Source organism: Centroberyx gerrardi, chromosome 24 (genome assembly GCF_048128805.1).
Source record: "Centroberyx gerrardi isolate f3 chromosome 24, fCenGer3.hap1.cur.20231027, whole genome shotgun sequence".
NCBI classification, from domain to species: domain Eukaryota; kingdom Metazoa; phylum Chordata; class Actinopteri; order Beryciformes; family Berycidae; genus Centroberyx; species Centroberyx gerrardi.
Window position 1 is genome coordinate 21,602,091 of NC_136020.1, and position 19,111 is coordinate 21,621,201.

Sequence of the window (19,111 nt, forward strand, 5' to 3'; positions counted from 1 at the left end):
CTATGTTGAGATGGTATCTCCATGCTAACACTTTAGCATACACTATGTTGAGATGGTATCTCCATGCTAACACTTTAGCATACACTATGTTGAGTGATAGTGGCTCCATAGAACACTTTAGCATACACTATGTTGAGTGATAGTAGCTCCATGCTAACACTTTAGCATACACTATGTTGAGTGATAGTGGCTCCATGCTAACACTTTAGCATACACTATGTTGAGTGATAGTGGCTCCATGCTAACACTTTAGCATACACTATGTTGAGTGATAGTAGCTCCATGCTAACACTTAAGCATACACTATGTTGAGATAGTATCTCCATGCTAACACTTTAGCATACACTATGTTGAGTGATAGTAGCTCCATGCTAACACTTTAGCATACACTATGTTGAGATAGTATCTCCATGCTAACACTTTAGAATACACTATGTTGAGTGATAGTAGCTCCATGCTAACACTTTAGCATACACTATGTTGAGATAGTATCTCCATGCTAACACTTACACAAGAAGACTGACCTTTTAGTGCTTTTTATCGTATGGCCTGTAGATTCATAAATCTTAAAAATTAAATATCATTAACTCAATATAACTGATGTAGCCAGGTTTATTTTTGGAACTATTTCAGGTGAGAAACCACGTATTCATCCGCTGTGAAGTGATTTTTATCACTTAGAAAAGTAGTCCCTGGTACTTCAAAACGCTACATTGGTTTTTATATCATTTTTTGTATTTCGTACACAAACCTGCCACACTTAGCTGCATATCATTTAAGATTACTTAGCATTTAGCTTTAGCACTGCTACAGGTTCTCATTTTCTTACTTCTGAGATGATGCTAGCTGCCTACTATCACTGAACATAGAATATGCTAATGTGGTAGCATGATAGGCTACCTATAGGTGTCTATGTTCTCATCACTTAACAAGTAAGTTGATCAACGGGCCAATCTCACAAAAACTTGGTGTACTCCTTTAACTTGTGTTAAAATCTACATTTTAGGCTTTAGTTGAGGTTCTTATCCTGAGCGAATAATTCTGAGTAAATTTTCACTTCAGGACATTTGAAAAGTTTGTACCAACTGAGTACTGTCTTCTTAAATTAGGTCAGCAAAAACAGAACTACTGATAAGGAAAGTTTTCATAACCGATGTCTGTTCCAGTTCTGGCCCGTCAAATTCACTTCTGGCACTGAAACATCCACTTTTTCCAAACCTTCCTTTGACCGCACCTTCCAACTCAAAATAGAGTAAATTATTTTCTGTGGAACAATTTCCACATCCCATCTGTTATTGTAAGCACAAGTCATAGTGTTTTATCACTGTTGTTTTATCACTTTCACTTATCTATCTATCTATCTATCTATCTATCTATCTATCTATCTATCTATCTATCTATCTATCTATCATCCAGGCTGTGGACGGTTTCCTGTTAGTTGTGAGTTGTGACCGGGCGAAAATCCTGTTCATCTCCGAGTCCGTCTCCAAGATCCTCAACTTCAGCCGGGTGTGTTGCAGTTCCACATCACATGCTCATCTTAGTATTGTCATTAATCATAAATATTAAAGAGCAGAGGTTCATCCTGGTGGTTTAGTTGGCGAAGTTGCATACCATGTAACTGCAACGTCCTGCATGGGACCTTTGTTGCATTTCATCCCCCCATCTCTCTCTCCTTTGTAAACTATCAAATGAAGCAAAAGTGGCATAAATGTAATATTCACCTGTGAGTGAAGTTTTCATTTTTAGTGAAAGTTTTTCTTACTGTACCATCATCAGAACCTAAACCTAACATTTACCGAATTGTTGTAGTTGCCTAAGTTTAACCACAGTTTGAGTTGCCTGAACCAAAGTTGTTTCAGTTGCCTAAACTTAACCCGTTAGCAAACTTTTTCAAATGACGAACACATGAAAATGTTGCGTCCAATTTGTGCCGTTGTCACATAATCCTTCCTAAGTGAAGGAATTTAATCACACTATCACATTATTCACATCTACAACACGTAATCTGCATTTCAGAGTTTGTGCTCATGCCGCAAATTTTTGTGAGACTGCTGAAAAAACCCCGACATGAAACATCTTCAGTGATGCTCTGATGAAGGATAACAGCAAGGATAGTACCATCAATAAAAACCCTGGTGTAATTGAGGTCAAGTCTTGCTTTTTTAAAAGTGTTTTTGGAGCGCTGCCACTCCCGCAGCGTTCATGGATTTTTTTGGAAGCCAGGTTTTAGTTCTTGGCAGCCAGAAGGAAACACACACATGCTTTACATTCTTCACCACTTCTCTCCTACATCGAGACAGACAGTAGGGAAGCAGAGAGGGACAGAGAGAAGGAGAGAAGCTTCTGGAGGGAAATTGATCCCAGGTCAGCGGGGAAACATGTGGGATCGGGGTAATGTGGGGTCCTGCCACTAAACCATGACTGGAGACATGCTGCAGCAATTTAAGTTGACCTGAATTCCCTCGTTGTTTCAATTCAAAGCCCCCATTTGCAGTTCAGATAACTTTACTGTAAGCAGTGCTGACGTACAGAGCAAAGTGTTTTTCCTTCAAACTCAGTTGTGATGGAACCAGAACAGGAAAGTGGAAATAGAACAGAGGGGAAAAGAAGAAAACTAAAATAGTATAGGGATAATTGTAATAATTGAATAATGCATTGTAATAGTAATAATACAAAATACTGCCGCACGACCAGGGTCAATGGAAACTGCTTTCAGTACAGTTTTATGACAATTAGTTGACACCAAATAACACATAATGGGTAATAAAACTGAACAGACAATACTTAATACATAAAATAAGCAACTGGTGTAAGATTAAGAAAGTGTAAACTGAAGAGAAGGGAAGAGAAGAAAACTGCAATAGTATAGGAATAGTAATAATTGAATAATACAATTATATGACACCAAACAACACACTCTGTAGTGTAAAATTATGTATAATCATAGTAATATATATTTTTGTGTAATGTGTGTTTATTTAAAAGCAAGTCTCACAGTGAAACGAGAAAAAATAATTAAAAATAAGTAAAATACAATAGGAAAAAGGTAAATAAATAAATGTATGTGTTCTGGGTTTGCAGCTGGAGCTGACCGGGCAGAGCCTGTTTGATTTCATCCACCCCAAAGACATCAGTAAGGTCAAAGAGCAGCTGTCGGCCTCGGAGCTGTACCCCCGCGAACGCCTCATCGACGCTGCAAGTGAGTCTGTCGCCACGGCGGGTTTGAGATTCAGCCGAACCGGTTACGTTTCAGCTGACTTTTCACCACAGCGGCGTGGTTCTCAGAGTCAAATTCAGCCAGGGAAACAGGAAGAGACACACCTCACTCCTCACTGTGTGGTCAAAATCACTTTGTACAAGTCAGCTGTTCTTTATTGAGCAGAATGTTATTAATAAAGTGAGGTAAAAGTTGTGTTATTGTGAAAATGTAACTTTAAATATAAATATGCACACATTAGCTGTGATTTTGACATCCCATAATCCTTCAATAATGTGTATGCAAATGACTTTCAAAGACGTTAGCATACATGAGGGGAGAACTTACATCTGGGTTCTTCATCTATTGCTTTTATGGACTGCTGTGATATAGTGAAATATATAACTAAATATAACTAAATCTTGTTATGATCGTAAGCCAACACATACCGTGGGATTTTATAAAGAAAAACAAAACTGTATTGTTGTGCAAGCAGTGCTTCTATTTTTGTATGAAATATGCTACATGCTATGTTTGCTAACAGCTCACTTGCTAACATTAGCTAGCAAGCCAAGTAGCCTAACATTACTGTATTCTCCATAGAAGAGATGAAGGCAGCTTTAAGTTAGCAAACATATTTTATAGCATATTACATACAGAGATGCACTGCCATAAGATATGCTATATGTTTGCTAATTGTTCAGTTGCTAATGTTAACTAGCTAGCCAAGTAGCCTAACATTAAATTCCCCATAAAAGAGATGAAGGCGGTTGAATCGTTAGCAAACATATTTTATAGCATAATATGATGCCCTGCCATAAGATATGCTATATGTTTGCTATTTGTGAAGTTGCTAACTAGCAAACCAAGTAACCTAGCATTAGGCTACTGTTTTCTCCATAAAATAGATGAAGGCAGTTGATCAATCGGTAACCAGAGAAATGAGATTATATTCAAATAAATTCATACTTAGGCCACAAATGTGCCATGGGACTATACTTGTTTTTTTTTTTTTTTACAATTTTACAAATAACTATACAGTATATACAGAAATCTCTGCACTGTGGCTTGTGGAAGTAAACGCTGTGTGAAAAGAATGGGAAGCTGCCGATGAGAAGATCTCCTGAAAGAACAGGATCAGCATTTTTGTTGAATTTTCCTGCTGTTTTGCTGTGCGGACAGTTTGCTGTTGGGTTACAGGTCCGTCTCTCTGTCTGTCTGTGTGTGTGTGTGTGTGTGTGTGTGTGTATGTGTGTGTAGCTGGGGTCCAGGTCCAGACGGACGTCCCAGTCGGAGCGTCCCACTTGTCCACTGGAGCTCGGCGATCCTTCTTCTGCCGCATGAAGCACAGCCGGGTGGCGGGGAAGCCCGAGGACAAACGCCCGCTGCCCAGTACTTCCAAAAAGAAAGGTGGGTTCATCCCGGAGTCGAGGCTGTGAGGTTAGACGCAACTTTACGGTGTTTACCTCTTTTCTGGGCAAGTATAGCCACCAATCAGTCTAAATTACTGTGCTATTAGGGATACCAGGTGGTGGGATCCGGTGGCTGCAGTAGAGGGGTCGTTTTGATTGTAGGACTAAAACTATTATTATTGAGACACTTTATCATGATAAAAGCTGTATTTCTGCCTCCAGATCGCAGTGTTCAGAGAAAGATTGCTTCATTCTGTGTCCTATTTTCCAGCCCTGGATCAAATAAGTATTTCCAAATAATTCTTGGCGTTTGTTTTACCCTACTTGGAGTACCAGATGGGTGGGATGCGCTGCCTAGGGCAACGCAAGGAATGCCAGAAAGTTGAGACTGTTTGAAAGTCAGCTTGGTTGGTACCTCTCTCTTTCGGGTTCAACTGAGACGGTTTGCTGATATGATGGAGGTGAGGAAATTATTGAACCAGTTTCAGGGGTGTCAGTCTGTAAAATCGGATAGAAAGAGAGCTGATAACCAACTTCAGAATTTCTCCAGCATGGATTTCAATGGAAAAACTTTATTTCTAAACATTATTTCAGAGGTTTTTTCCACCCTGCAAAGAATAAAATTATGTGGGAAACACTGAATCCTTGCAATTTTGGGATTTTTTAAAAAGTTTTTGGCATGAAAATGGTCAAATTTAAATAGACAGCTCACATTATCAGCATAAAATATTGTTTAATTGCAGATTTAATCCAAAAAATATAATTATCTGCCTTCAAAAACCCATTTTGGTCAAACCCTAGACAACTTAGCTGCTATTTCTAATCTGCTATTTTTAAAACTGTTTCGGACTCAGTATTATTCCTCCATAAAAATGATCTCAGACAAAGTTTCAGGTAGAACAGAGCTTGGTACGATCTACTTAGCTTATGTATGATTTTGCGGAGGCACATCACATCTGTGTTACACCTGTCTTACGCACTCTGCTTCACTGACAGTGCTATTCCTGCTTATCTGAACATTATATTCACACACACACACACACACACACACCACCAGTAGCACAACACATATTTTTCTCTGTGGAACCAGGGTTTATGTGCATCCTTAAAAAGCCTTAAATCAAAGTTAAGGCCTTATTAAAATGTCTCAAATACAGTTTCAGAGCTCTCGACTTTTTCACCATGTAATGACAGTTTTACTTTTTTATATTAGGTTTCATTTTGATGCAACTATGAAATTAGATAGTGGTGCAGAGCTGGAAAGACAAATGAAATAAGACAAATGCCATGAAATGTCGTTTCACCAAAAGATGTGAAGAAGACAGCATATTTTCTTATGCTGTATGACGTTACTTTCACTTACAGTTGTTCACAGTAAGTTGCATGTCAACTCAATATGACAAACAGGTTTGACTTCATGTCCGTAAACATTTAATTTCCTGGTGTCCTTTTTCTGATGAAACCCATTTCTAGTTTTAGAACGTCCATCAGCTGTGTTCAGCTGTAAAATAGGCTGGTGGTGACAGATTATGGTTGTTAAATTGGTCGGAAATGTAATTCTAAGTAGCGTTAAAACGGTCTTAAACGGTCTTAAATAAGTATTAAACGTGGCTCTGTGAAACCTGCAGGTACCATGTGATCACACACACACACACACACACACACACACACACACACTTTCCCCCACATCAGTGCTATTTCAGAGCATTTTATTTCCCTCACTTTATTCTCTGGAGAGCAATTACAGTGAATGGAGGGAAAGGGAGAGATGATCCGGCGGGGAGAAAGTGACGCGAGTTGTTTCTTGAAAAGACGAGCTGAAAAGAGAAGCACTCAAAAAGCTTGTGTGTAATTTCCGTGTGCCCAGACCCGCCGGGCGCCCCGACCTGAACAGCCAGGAGCAACATGGAGGAGGTGTACCGACTAGATTAAAAAGATATTCAAATCTGTTCCTAGGCAACGCCGTAAGAGTTTAGCCGAGCCAGGAGAAAACAAACAGATGCAGTGGAAAAATTTCTGACCCGGCTCTGAGGAAACAGGAAATGATCCGATCGGGGCGACGACTCCCACCGTCCTGCAGCGAGCGGCGGAGAGCCGGAGGACGGGTGGGAGTCTGTGGGTGGTGAGCGCTCACTTTCTGTCTCACACATGACCCAAAAAAATAATAATAAAATAAAATATAATAGTTGATGTCAGTACAATTCATTGCTATTTTTTCCTCTGCTGACTGAGAGATAAAAGTGGCACCAGTTGGCAGAGGTGGGACGCAACACAGGAAAAATACTTTGCTACTGCATTTAAGTACGATTTTCAAGTATCTGTACTTTGAGTTTTTCTTTCGCTTAAGACTTTTTACTTTTACTCGCCACATTTCAAAAGAGAAATCTGGACTTTCTGCTTCCATCCCAGAAGCAGCTGATCGAGGGCCAGATGCGATTCAGAGGAACGCTCAACAGAAAACCAGTTTGAGAACATTAGAAAAGACGACTACTTTTACTTTTATGTTAAAATGAACAGACATCTTTTATGTTTGGGGTCAAGTTGACCCCAGCAATTTAAACCTACAAAAAATGATTGTAATTGAAAGTGTTCCCCAAGTTTACACTTCAGAACATCAGCAAGTAACACATAGCAGTTAGTCAATAATGAAAAAAACACCAATAAAAAGTAAATTAGTCTGTGAAAGAGTGTGACAGGACTTCACTGTCAGAAAATCTTCAGGTGAGATAAAAACTTGATAAAACTGTGCGTCTTATGTTTTGGGCCCTAAAGCATGGGAATATTTTTTAAAGATCAAAAATTGCATGGGAAAGTTCCCTCAGTTACCAGTCAAAACAAAGAGAAAGAAAATATGTGTAAAACTTTAATATTTTCTCTGGTTTTATAAGGCTATAGTGCTTGTGGTCAAAATGACCATTGTATACAAAGTGTGTACAGGACTTTTAAAACATATCACCATGTTACATTTTATGTTTACACACAGTTTTCCCCGTGAAATCAGGAAAAAGTCATCAAGCTGAAAAAATAATGTTAATCATGTTTTTAGAGACGTTAAATATTGAATGGGGTCAAATTGAACCCTAAACATAATAGGAGGGTTAAGTTAATTTAAGCCCATGTGCTTTTATACTTTTAGCAGCTTCAACCTTTACCAGAGTACATGTTTAGATGAGTGTTTGCACTTGTACTTGAGTGAGTAGAGTCTGTGTACTTCTCCCTCCCACATGTTTGCCTCAGTTGAATGGAAGTAGGTGAACGCTGCGTTACAAGCGCTTTAACTTTTACATCTGTGCCAGGACGTGACCTCAATTAGCAGAGAGAAGATTAAGAGGGAAGACTTTCTTCTCTCCCATGCAGTTGCTTTAAAGGTATTAATAGTGATATTATTAGTCACCAAAGTATTGACGTTTTTATTTTTCCTGCAGGCTTTCTGACCTCACAGGCAGGATTTTGCTGTTTCTTTTTCATTTGTGTGTGTGTGTGGGAATCTGTGAGTCAAATAAATCAGATGTCACAGAGAGGAAACACTAAATTCACATGTGACCGGCAGCATGTGCAACAGTGAACAAAACGTGATAGCATAGATTAATACTCTCTATTGTTCATAGCAGTGTAAAAATACACACACCAGTTTGTTTTTCTTAGCAGTTGCGCAATGTGGGTGAGTTCTAATGAATGATTTCATTGTGGAAGGAATTCATGACTTTTTTTTTTTCCAAATGGATGTCACATTTAAAGTGGAGTAGGTAGTCCTGCGCTGGATCTAGGTCAGTGTTAAAGCATTGTATAAGCTTTAGGTAAGAAGATAGCCCATTTACACTCACGTGCCGACCGTGGTGATAAAAGCAGGAGGTGTGGCGCCCCTCTGTGGCAAACCTCCGCTACTGCAGCCACCGATACAGGAGTCAACCAGTGTCTTTTAAACTGTTTAAAGGTCCTGTACTGATTCTGATCCATATACTGTGGATCAGAATAATGCTCTTCATGATGATTTGCAAATTAAATGCAGTGTAGTTAAAAGTTGAATTGAATTAGTTAGACTGAATGAATTTGAAGGTTAATTCAATTGAGGTAAACCTGCTGAGTGGAGGCTTTCCTGACCTGATTGGACGGATTTCAGTCATTCTTTAGTGAAGGAGCCAATCAGGACCGAGTCCAGCTGTGATGCGTTTCCTGGAGTTGGTCTGAAACTGCCTGGAAAAGAGGATGAGGTTTTGAAAATGCAATGACTTTAAATATAACTCCAACATAATTGAATTTTAACAGTTTGTTCAGGTTAACAGAGCTGACTCTTCTCAAGCTACAACTCTTTTGGAGCAGTGGTTCTCAACGTGGGGTCCAGGGACTACCAGGGGTCCTTGAGGGGGTTCCAGAGGGTCCCCAGCAAACTGATGAATTGTTAAACTTCAACATTATTTCATTTACAAGCAGTTAACACAATTAGAGAATGTAGAAGAATGACTGTTTTGATCATAGTTTCTCTGTTATCTCTCTACCTACAATACAGACAGTCATGGGATTCTGGACAAAATCATATCTGACAATAAAAATATTCTCAGATTTGGGTCCGAGAGACAAAATCTCATCAAAGTGGGGTCTGTGGCTCTAATGTGGACTAAATTAGGAGTCCTTGATATGAAAAAGGTTGAGAATCACTGTTTTGGAGTAGAGACTAGGGCTAAAGACAAGACAGTTTCCTGTGTCACAGTAACCTACATCTGGAAACATCCCCCTTATCACACTATTCACTTTCACTGAGAACGTTACTGAATGGATCTGCAGGTATGATGGTGCCAGCTGTTGCTAGGAGATTTGCGCCGCAGCAGCGAAGCCTCCACAGCTCACAGCAGACATGTAACCTCTGCCCCTCTGCCCCGCTGCCCCTCTGTCCCGCTGCCCCTCTGCCCCGCTGTCCCTCTGCCCCGCTGCCCCTCTGCCCCGCTGCCCCTCTGCCCCTCTGTCCCGCTGCCCCTCTGCTGCCCCGCTGTCCCTCTGCCCCGCTGCCCCTCTGCCCCTCTGCCCCTCTGCCCCGCTGCCCCTCTGTCCCTCTGCCCCTCTGCCCCGCTGCCCTGCTGCCCCTCTGCCCCTCTGCCCACAGACACCTACAGATACTGTACCCTTCACTGCACTGGATACATGCGGAGTTGGCCGACCAGCCAGCTGGACCCGGAGAGCGACTCTGAGAAGGAGAGCTCCCACCTGACCTGCCTGGTGACGGTGTGCCGCCTCCACCCCCACCTGTCCCACCCGCCTCCCAAAGAAGTCAAGGTCAAGCCCACCGAATTTGTCACCCGCTGTACGCTCGACGGCAAGTTCACTTTTGTTGACCAACAGTGAGTTTCCCGCTTCTAACTACCGCCCATCTGCACGGGTCGCCTTGTACTTTGCTGTCACCAGTCATGAAATCATTGGATTTGTCATTTCTTAACACACCGTTCCCTTGAGAAAAAAATGGCAGAGGGATTTTGTGGGTGAAAATGCCTCTTGAGGGTCCAGCTGTGAGTTTAGCAGTACTGTCCAGTGCTGAGATACATAATCCTGTCTGTCTTTGCCATTGTTTCTCAAAAGGAGCCGTGCATCTCGATGGCATCACATGAAAACCTCTTCTCATTTTTTGGGAAGCGATTTCAAGTATAGTGCGTAATTTTATCAAATTTCCCATAAGTGTGACTGATGAATGTTTTTTTTACGTGTGGAGATGTTCAGCGCTTGTTCGTATTTCATTTCCATTTCATTTTCACGATTCATGAATACAGTTTGACGGTCACGATCCTCAGAAAGAGGATTGTGAGAGGAGAGAGGGAGAGAGAGAGTGAGAGAGAGAGAGAGAGAGAGAGAGAGAGAGAGAGAGAATAACCAGACTCCCTTGTCTTTGTCTGTCCTCTCTGTCCCCCAGAGCCACGACAGTCATCGGTTATTTGCCGCAGGAGGTTCTCGGCACGTCGTGTTACGAGTATTTCCACCAGGACGACCTGCAGCACCTCGCAGAAAAACACAGGCAAGGTGATGGAGCAACGCCGCAGTCTCTCCACTCACAAGCTGTCAGTCACTAATGCGTCTCTCTGGAGCTTAAACTGGAGCCATTCTCCAATTGCAGCTTGTAAAAATCAAGTTGATAGCTGTTTTAATTTATTTACTCATTATTTATCTTTTCAAGCTAGAACTCAGAACTCTTACGCTTAGGAAATGATCACTGGTATGGAGGTTAAACTAATTTCGCAAATACTTTTGAAGTTACTGCTTATCTTAAAGGAGAAGTTCAGTGATTTTGTTCCTATGTGTAACGAGTCTCTTCATCCCTGTAGCTGTTGGACCCACAGACAGTATTGTCTCCAGTTAGCTGTCAGTTGAAGCTCCGCTGCCTCTTGCTGCAACAATGAGTCCAAACTGTCAAAATATCTCCAAAAAAAACGTTTGTGTCTCCACAGTCGAGAGGAAACACGACTCAGTTCCTCCGCAACTTTCACTAATCAGGAAATCACAGAACTATTTCTCTCTGCCGCAGCACAGACCGCTGTGGGGTGAAAGGCGGTTCCTGGAGGAGTGATCTGGTTCTGGACGGTCGGGTCAGATTGTAAACAGTAGAGTTCGGTAGAAGACGATCCGCTGAGTGGAAACGGTGCCGCTGCTTTCCTGCTGTGGAGAGAAATACGTCGGTCGCTCTCCGGATCGTTTTCACAGACTGGATTTACTGGAGATATTCTGACAGCTGACTCTGGAGACAATACTGTCTGTGGGTCCAAGAACTACAGGGATGAAGAGACTCATTACATATAGGAACAAAATTACCAAACTTATCCTTTTCTCATAAAATGGCGACCATCATGAAGGTGCATCCATCTGTATTTTTGCAATAGTGACCACTGACCACGTGGCAACAAAATGCATATATAGTATTTTTTTTGGAGTGAAACCGTTTCCCTGTGCTTTGTGATGATACTGGTGTCTAATCTCTTTGGCAGTTCTTCGAAGCAAAGAGAAGATTGAGACAAACTGCTACAAGTTCAAAACAAAATACGGCTCCTACGTTTCACTCCAAAGCCAGTGGTTTAGTTTCACAAATCCATGGACCAAAGAAGTTGAGTTTATCGTGTCTTTAAACAGAGTTATCTCGTAAGTATTGATTCGTTGACGAAGGTGCGATCACATCTTCCTTGTCTGTCTCGTAACTCCTCCGATACGATATCATGAGCAGGTGGAGAGCTTCAACTGACCCACTCATCTTTTAGAAACTGACCATTTTGAATTCTTTGGATCTGCTTTGGATCCACTTGCCTAAATTTAGCTATTTTTGATGTTGATCCCATTCCATATACAGTTTGCTCCACATTATGTTACTGTAGAACAGAGGTAACACCATTTTTTTCAGTTTTTTTTTTTTTTGTCTTGCTTAATTGACCTATTCTTTGTTTGTTTGTTTATTTATAGTTTTACACTGTTGGATTTCGTAGTTTTTTCCTTGCTATGTATTTGTTCACTGTTTTTATTCATGCTCATACTATTGAATGTACAGTTTATTATTATTAAAATACTGTATATTGATGGAAATGGCACCATAAATCCTCTATTTGACGAACAGGGGGCCTAGTCACACGAAAGAGGATGAGGAGCCCGGCAGCTCGAAAGCTCTTCAGGGTAAGAAGAAATAAATATTTAGACATTTTGTTCTTTTGTGTTTGGAAGTTGCCTCCTCTGACGTTACCGTCGTCGTTCTCCTCCTCCTCCCTCCACAGAAGACGCAAAGCGGATCCTACCCATAATTCCCGGCCTCTCCAGTGGCGTGGGCACAATGATCTATGCAGGCAGCATAGGGACCCAGATCGCAAATGAGCTCATCGACTCCTATAGGTGCGTTTTTGCTGTGTGTATCTGTGCTGCACTCCACGACACAGTGGGGCAGCGGGACTTCAGATTCAATTAGATGAAACTTTAAAGCTGCACTGGGACAGATTTTTATATAAACATGCATCCATCTTATCATCCTAAATCACAAAGTGGAGCTGGAACAGAGAGTCCCATCCCCACTAACTGAGACGCTGTAGATCCACCATATTTACACAAATTAAATTCTGGCGTCCTGTATGGTCACTGGAGTGAAATCTTCTCCATACAAGAAGTGACAAATCAATCAGAGTGAAATACAAAACTGTTCTGCAGCATTAGTGACCTGTGTGGGGAAACTGGGTCGTTGCAGCAGCAGAGAGGAGGATACAGGATATATGGAGCGGTAGAGATAACACAACAAGAAATTACAACAAGAGAATTGTACAACGGATAAATGAATAATGATCAAACTAAACAGGAATTGCAGTTTTACCCCGCGTTTTTAGATTAGATGAAATTTTAATAAACCCCATCGAGAAGTAGGTTAAGGGTTAGTGGGGAAATTGGGTCGTTGCAGCATCAAGAAATAGGATACATCAAATAAGATTAGGATATAAATAAGAATGTAGTGTGAGTAAATGGGGGTTATAAACATATCCGTAACTGATAATTCTAGTACTCATTCACTCAGTCATTAAGTAGAAATGTATAAAATAGACAAAAAAGAAGATTTGTGATTTATTTTGTTGAAAATGTGTTTAATGCTCATCCCGCCTGTGTTCCTGCAGATTGAATTCGTCCCCGTCGAGCGGAGCTGCCAGTCCGTTCGGCCCGGCGCAGGACAAATCTCCCCTGGTGTCCCCACAGACCAGCAGGACCGTGAGTCACAGACACACTGCACACTCACTTCTGACAGGATAAAAGAGTCAAATTCAGAGGCAAATGACTTGTAAGCCATGCGTATGACCACAGCGATAACTACAATAAATAAGAAGCATCATTTTGTGAGCATTTTACACGAAGCGGCAGATGTAGGAGACTTACTTTGGGATCCGTCTCTAAGAGGAATTGCTTGGAAAGATTTAAGTTTTGCTTCTTTTTTCAGCTGTTGGAAATGACAAGGAATAGTATGGTAACTAGTTGGCTCAGAGTTTTATGTTACAATACACTCATTTGGCTGCGTTGTACAATGTTCAAGAAAGAAAAGTATGTACTAACACTGGATAAATGCATGAAAGAAGACGGTAAACCTTTAAATTACAGGTCATTAATTATGCAGTAATGACCGGAAATAACTAAGTAATATCCAAGTAAAATAGATGCAATAACTAGTTATATATGTGATATATCTGAATATCTGATAGGAAGAAACACACTGTCACAAACTGTTTTTTCCATTAGGTTTTCATTTGCTTATACTGCAGAATACATACAATAATACATTATATGTTTTAGAAAAGACATACCACTACTGATTATGTGCAATATTCACATAAACACACTTCATCTCTACACAAATAATAACAGAAGAAAACAGAAACTGAACGGGCCCAGCCTGGTAAAAAACAGCTTTTTTTACTTGTATATTACTCAGTAATGCTATAAAGAGTTATTACATCTATTTTACTTGGATATCACTTAGTTATTTCCAGTCATTACTGCGTATTATTACGTATCAATGGCCTGTAATTTAAAGGGTCACTAGGAAGACTTCTACACTGCAAAAACTGACAAACTTGTTAAGTTATTTTATTTTGTATCCGGACCTATGAAGCTTATTTTAGGATTTCTTTAGTGAAATCATCTCACTGCACTGACAGAGAATTTTACCGGTTTCAACAAATTAGACATTTTTTCAGGAGAATGTAACTTGCTTCAGGACATTTACTTGGTAAAAGTTAAATTGTCTTGGAGAAAGTTTCTTGTTTCTTCATTGTTTTATGATGATTTCTTGAAAGAAGTCATATTGGCATGAATCGAGTGAAATTTATTGAAACCAGCAAGATTATCTGCCAGTGCAGTGAGATAATTTGACTAAAGATATCATGAAATAAGCTTGATAGACCTGGAAACAAGTTAAAATCACTTGACAACACTTTTTTGTCAGCTACTCCTATAATGAAGTTTGTCCTTGTGGTTCCCTGTGTTAACTGATCCAGTCACACAGAGGACAGACAGGCACAGCAGCCTGCGGAGCGTCTTGGTAAACTGTTAATGTGACTGGTTGCAGGTCTCCAGCAGGGACGAGTCAGCAGCCAGTTCAGAGTCCCAGTCTGACTCGAGAACAGCAGCCGCCGCTAGCAATGCAACACCTGAGAACCCAGGTACTGAGATCTCTCTCTGTCTCTGTCTCTGTCTCTGAGTCTTTTTAGCAATCGTAGACGAGGCGACGTCACCTCCAGATGTTTCCAGCAGCTGCAGTGGAGTTTTGATATGAGAAAATGTTTCAGGATGTAAAACATCAGCGGTAAACGTCAGGTTTTGGTGTCAGTCCCTCAGAATCAAAGAGCGAGGGCTTCTTTCTAGAGCCGCCATTTTGCACCGAGAGACGTTCAACAATCATACAGGGAGAAATCCATCGTAGAAGAGGAGAGAGACCAGTTTCTCCACCACAGGAGCAGGAGAGAGACCAGAATGCAGTGCGGCTATGAGACATGATGGGTTTTTACATTTTGGCTTTTGTGAAATTTGAGCAACTCTCCACTCTCACTTCTTCTCAACTGGAAGAACACTAATGCTATCGATCGCACTTTAAAGCTGTTCATCTGCTCTCCAGTGACTGAAAGCAACAAGTTGACGCCACTTAATGATTCGTTCAGACTTCGAGTGACAAAAGCTACAAAACAGCCAACTAAATGTCAAACTGTCATAGCTTTGCAATTGTCTCGTTTTTATTTCATTTGGCAAATAATCATTCTTGTTAATTGAAATAATTCATCAAGTAAATAATAAAGTAAATGCCTTACCTTACCGTCCCTCTATTCTGATTGGTTCACACTTCACCGCATCATCAGAGTGTGATGATGCGGATGATGTGATGATTTCTTCTAAATTACATAAAAATTGTATAGGCTTTTAATAGCCGATATTCGATATCACGGAAAATAGTCTAGTGTGTAGCTTCGTGTCGCGGGCTTCCATTGGAAATGAATGACTTCCTGAACGTCTGAATGTACCATAAGGCATTCTGGGAAACGTAGGAAATGACTAACTGCAGTAGAGGTACACGAGGCAGGTTGAGGGAAAGTGGGTTCACCAAAAAACAGTAAATGACAACATTTCATCACAAAGTAACTCCTGGAACGTCTTGACCATCACAGACTGATGATGTTTAACAGTCAGAGTCTCTGCAGGTGGATGTTTGTTAACTCTGGTTTTGTTTCTCTGTGGCCGGCGCAGGCGAGGTGTCCCAGCTGGACCTGGACAACATGGTGCCCGGCCTGAGCAGCTTCAGCAGCGACGAGGCGGCCATGGCCGTCATCATGAGCCTGCTGGAGACGGACGCCAACATGGGTCAGACGGTGGACTTCGAGGACATACACTGGCCTTTTTAGAGGACGCACAGACTCTCTCAGTCCGCCTCGCACGCTCTCGACGCCGTTTTCTTGCCGAGGACTTCTTGGGCGTTCGGTCGTTTTTTACTCCACGATCGGCTGATCTAGCCTGGCACAATGGAACCCGCTGGACTGTACCGAAGGCCGCGTCGTATTCAAGGAGGTCAAAGAGGTTTAGGTTAATGGGAAATGTTTCGGCTAATGTGATAACCGGGTCGATTCCCCCCGAAGGAGAACTTTATCTTTCCGCTCGCTCCCCTCCGAGGCGAGGGGAGGGAGCCGGTGGGGGTTCGGTGTCTTCCTCCAGGACACTTCCTCCAGGACACTTCCTCCAGGACACTTCCAGCGCTGTTTCCAGCCCAGGCTTTCCGTTAGAAGAACGATCTCGCCCATCGCTCCGCTGCCGCCGCCGCCACCGCCGCCGCCACCGCCGCCCAGCGAGCGACCAACGTCTGTCTATTGGAAGGGAGTGAGTCTCCCGCCACGCGCCGTGCTGCTAGAGAAACTTCAGACTCCTTGACATTTTGCTAAAGCTTCGGTACCCGGTGATGACTTCCATGTCTTTCTTAACATGGTTTGATTGTTCCATTTTTTAATTCTGTTTTTTAATCATCGAGTATTTGTCCATAAAGCTTGAAAAGTGTGGAATCTCGTCTGTTTTCATATTGAATGTGCACTAAAGGACTGAGCCCTAGTATGCCTATACTGCGTGTTCACATATCACATCCTTACTTACTGTACTCCAGACGGTTCTGTGAATGAAATCTACACTGAACTCCTGGGAAAATATGTAAGTGTTGTTGTTTTTTTTGTATTTTTTACCATGAAACAACGCCCTGCCATGGACTGTTGGGAAATTGTTTACCAGTGGTGGCGAGGGACGCACCGCCATGTTGGAGGAGTGACAGCAAAAGGAAAGACTGTAACGTGTGTCGCCTCTTCTCTGATCCCTCCCCTTACCTCCTTTGATGTAATCTGGCACAGAAATGAGGCGTTTCCTTTGATTCGTCAGGGAGGAAGAGGCGACAACGTCACCGTCTTTCGTTACGTTTCTAAATATCTCTCATTACCACTGACAGCCACTTTTGTAAAGGAATAATCCACCCAAAAACACTTAAAAAGAAACAGCTATTGGCATTTCTGGGTCCATTTTGTTGTTTGGTGGTGTGTTTTTTCTTATTTCCGTGGATAACTGGCCAAACGTAGACGACGTCGCGTCACTTTGAGGTATTGATATTGTAGGATTGTAGGAAATCTCTAACTGAAGTAGAAGTAGACGAGGCAGATTGAGGGAAAAGTGGGTTCAACAAAAAAATAAATTACAACACTTCTTCACAGAATAACTCCTGGAAGGCATCGATCACAGACTGACGATGTTTAACAGTGTAAAATGATGGATTTCACCTTTAACACACTCTCTCTCTCTCTGTGTAAACTCTGGTTATATCACTGTTCCTCTTATCTTGAAAACGTAATGTGATTGTGCTGCCTCGAACTCACATTATGAGAAAGTTCAGTTGTAAATCAGCTTTCTTTGGCTTTATGAGCGTAACTGTAGGACCGTATTGGCCAATATTTATTGTTGCCATGGATGCCATTTGAAATGGACACAACAGCATCCTGAACTCGCCCTGTAATCGAAAGACAAGATATCTGATGTTTCTATGTGCAAATTGTCCTCGCTGTATCTGCTGTAACAAGGGATGAAAGTTGAAGTCTTTGAAAGTAAAACGTTTTTTTCAAATATAGAGTGAATTACTTTTTAAAAAACTTGTCTTTATGTCTAAATTTGTTATTCTATCTGCAGTTTTAATGACAGAAGAGCTGGACATCACCTGAGCTGAACCAAGGGGGGGAAACAATTACTCATCTGACCACTAGATGGTACATTATGTTGTAGAATGGCAGTCTTGCTAAAACACATAAAACACAATTTAAATTTTAGCTTCTTTCTTTTTCATTCTTTCAAAGTCATCCAAGCTGAAAATTACATTACATTAAACTTTATTTTCATTTAAAATTGGACACTTTCAAAAAGAGACAGATTGATGAAGTAATTGCCCAGATACATGTAGCTGTATTTGCACATTTATAATTCAAATCTCTAAAATATAGAAGTATCATTTTGCCAACCAATGAGTTCATTTACCTACTATCCATTGAAAAGTACCATAATTCATTAAAATTTTCTCCCATCAGTCATTTTGTCTGAGCAGGTGTCATGTTTTTTCAAGTGGTGGGTATCAGAACAAAACATTTGTCATTGTCAATGTAACTTCTGTACTCTGTACTGTATCTAATATTGTTTAACATTAATAGAATTGTCTATTAATTTAAGTCTGAAAGTGTTAAAATCAACACTGCCAGTGTTTATATGAGTCCAAACAACACTTACTAATGCTGGAAAATTTCACTGAATGTACAAAATATTAGAGAGACTTGCTCTTTTTCCTGAAGTCCACTGATGAGGTGAGTCCATGTAAAAGCCTTTATCCCTTATTGATTTCCCTTATTAGATCTATACTGATCACAAAGGAGGAGATGGAGATGGAGGATTTTGATGCTTTGAGACAACTGAGATTGTGCAACTCGATATCAGGAAGATGTTCCTAATATTTTGTACTTTCAGTGTATTGTCCTTTTTATTACAATGATACATCTACATGTTTTAATTCCCCTCAGTTACCTTCAGCCAGTGACTGAACGCTTTTCTTCATTGCTGAGCTCAAACTAATAATAATAACTAATTTCTATCGGTTTCTCCCTCTGCCACTCTCCATTTTCAATTTTAATTTGCCTGTTTGACGATTGTTTATGATATAAGCAGCTTACAAGAAGTTCAAACAACAAGTCACACATTCACCGTTTTGATTTTGGTGTTAATAGTACAATTCAGCAACAATATTGACCCCCATGACCCCTTAAAATGAAGCGATACCTACTCGCGACCCCAGTTCAACCAAAGAATGATTTTCCCTTTTCAGGTTGTTTCATTTGATTAATATTAAGACTGGGGGCTAGAGGCTAAAAACTACATATTTCACGAAAAAAAACACAAATTTGAGGAAAATCTGGAAAAAATAGACATGATAATGAATTTGTAAAGTAGAAACGTTTTCTCC

General features: G+C 40.9%; 1 protein-coding gene across 3 annotated transcripts in view; it reads left to right on the forward strand.

Annotated features, from left to right (window-relative positions):
* LOC139931254 (basic helix-loop-helix ARNT-like protein 2) overlaps positions 1–17,729 on the forward strand; it is a 30,202-nt gene extending 12,473 nt beyond the window's left edge. For 2 of the 3 annotated variants that reach the window (XM_071924716.2, XM_078281894.1), the window contains exons 7-17: positions 1,417–1,509; positions 3,085–3,202; positions 4,460–4,609; positions 9,710–9,944; positions 10,508–10,614; positions 11,574–11,724; positions 12,191–12,246; positions 12,345–12,459; positions 13,224–13,314; positions 14,666–14,759; positions 15,835–17,729. In XM_071924716.2, the coding sequence (XP_071780817.1) occupies positions 1,417–1,509; positions 3,085–3,202; positions 4,460–4,609; positions 9,710–9,944; positions 10,508–10,614; positions 11,574–11,724; positions 12,191–12,246; positions 12,345–12,459; positions 13,224–13,314; positions 14,666–14,759; positions 15,835–15,989 (1,365 nt within the window). In that variant the 3' untranslated portion in view covers positions 15,990–17,729. The remainder of the gene's footprint in view (positions 1–1,416; positions 1,510–3,084; positions 3,203–4,459; positions 4,610–9,709; positions 9,945–10,507; positions 10,615–11,573; positions 11,725–12,190; positions 12,247–12,344; positions 12,460–13,223; positions 13,315–14,665; positions 14,760–15,834) is intronic. The other variant, XM_078281895.1, reaches the window with a different exon arrangement.
* The last annotated feature ends 1,382 nt before the right edge of the window (positions 17,730–19,111 follow it).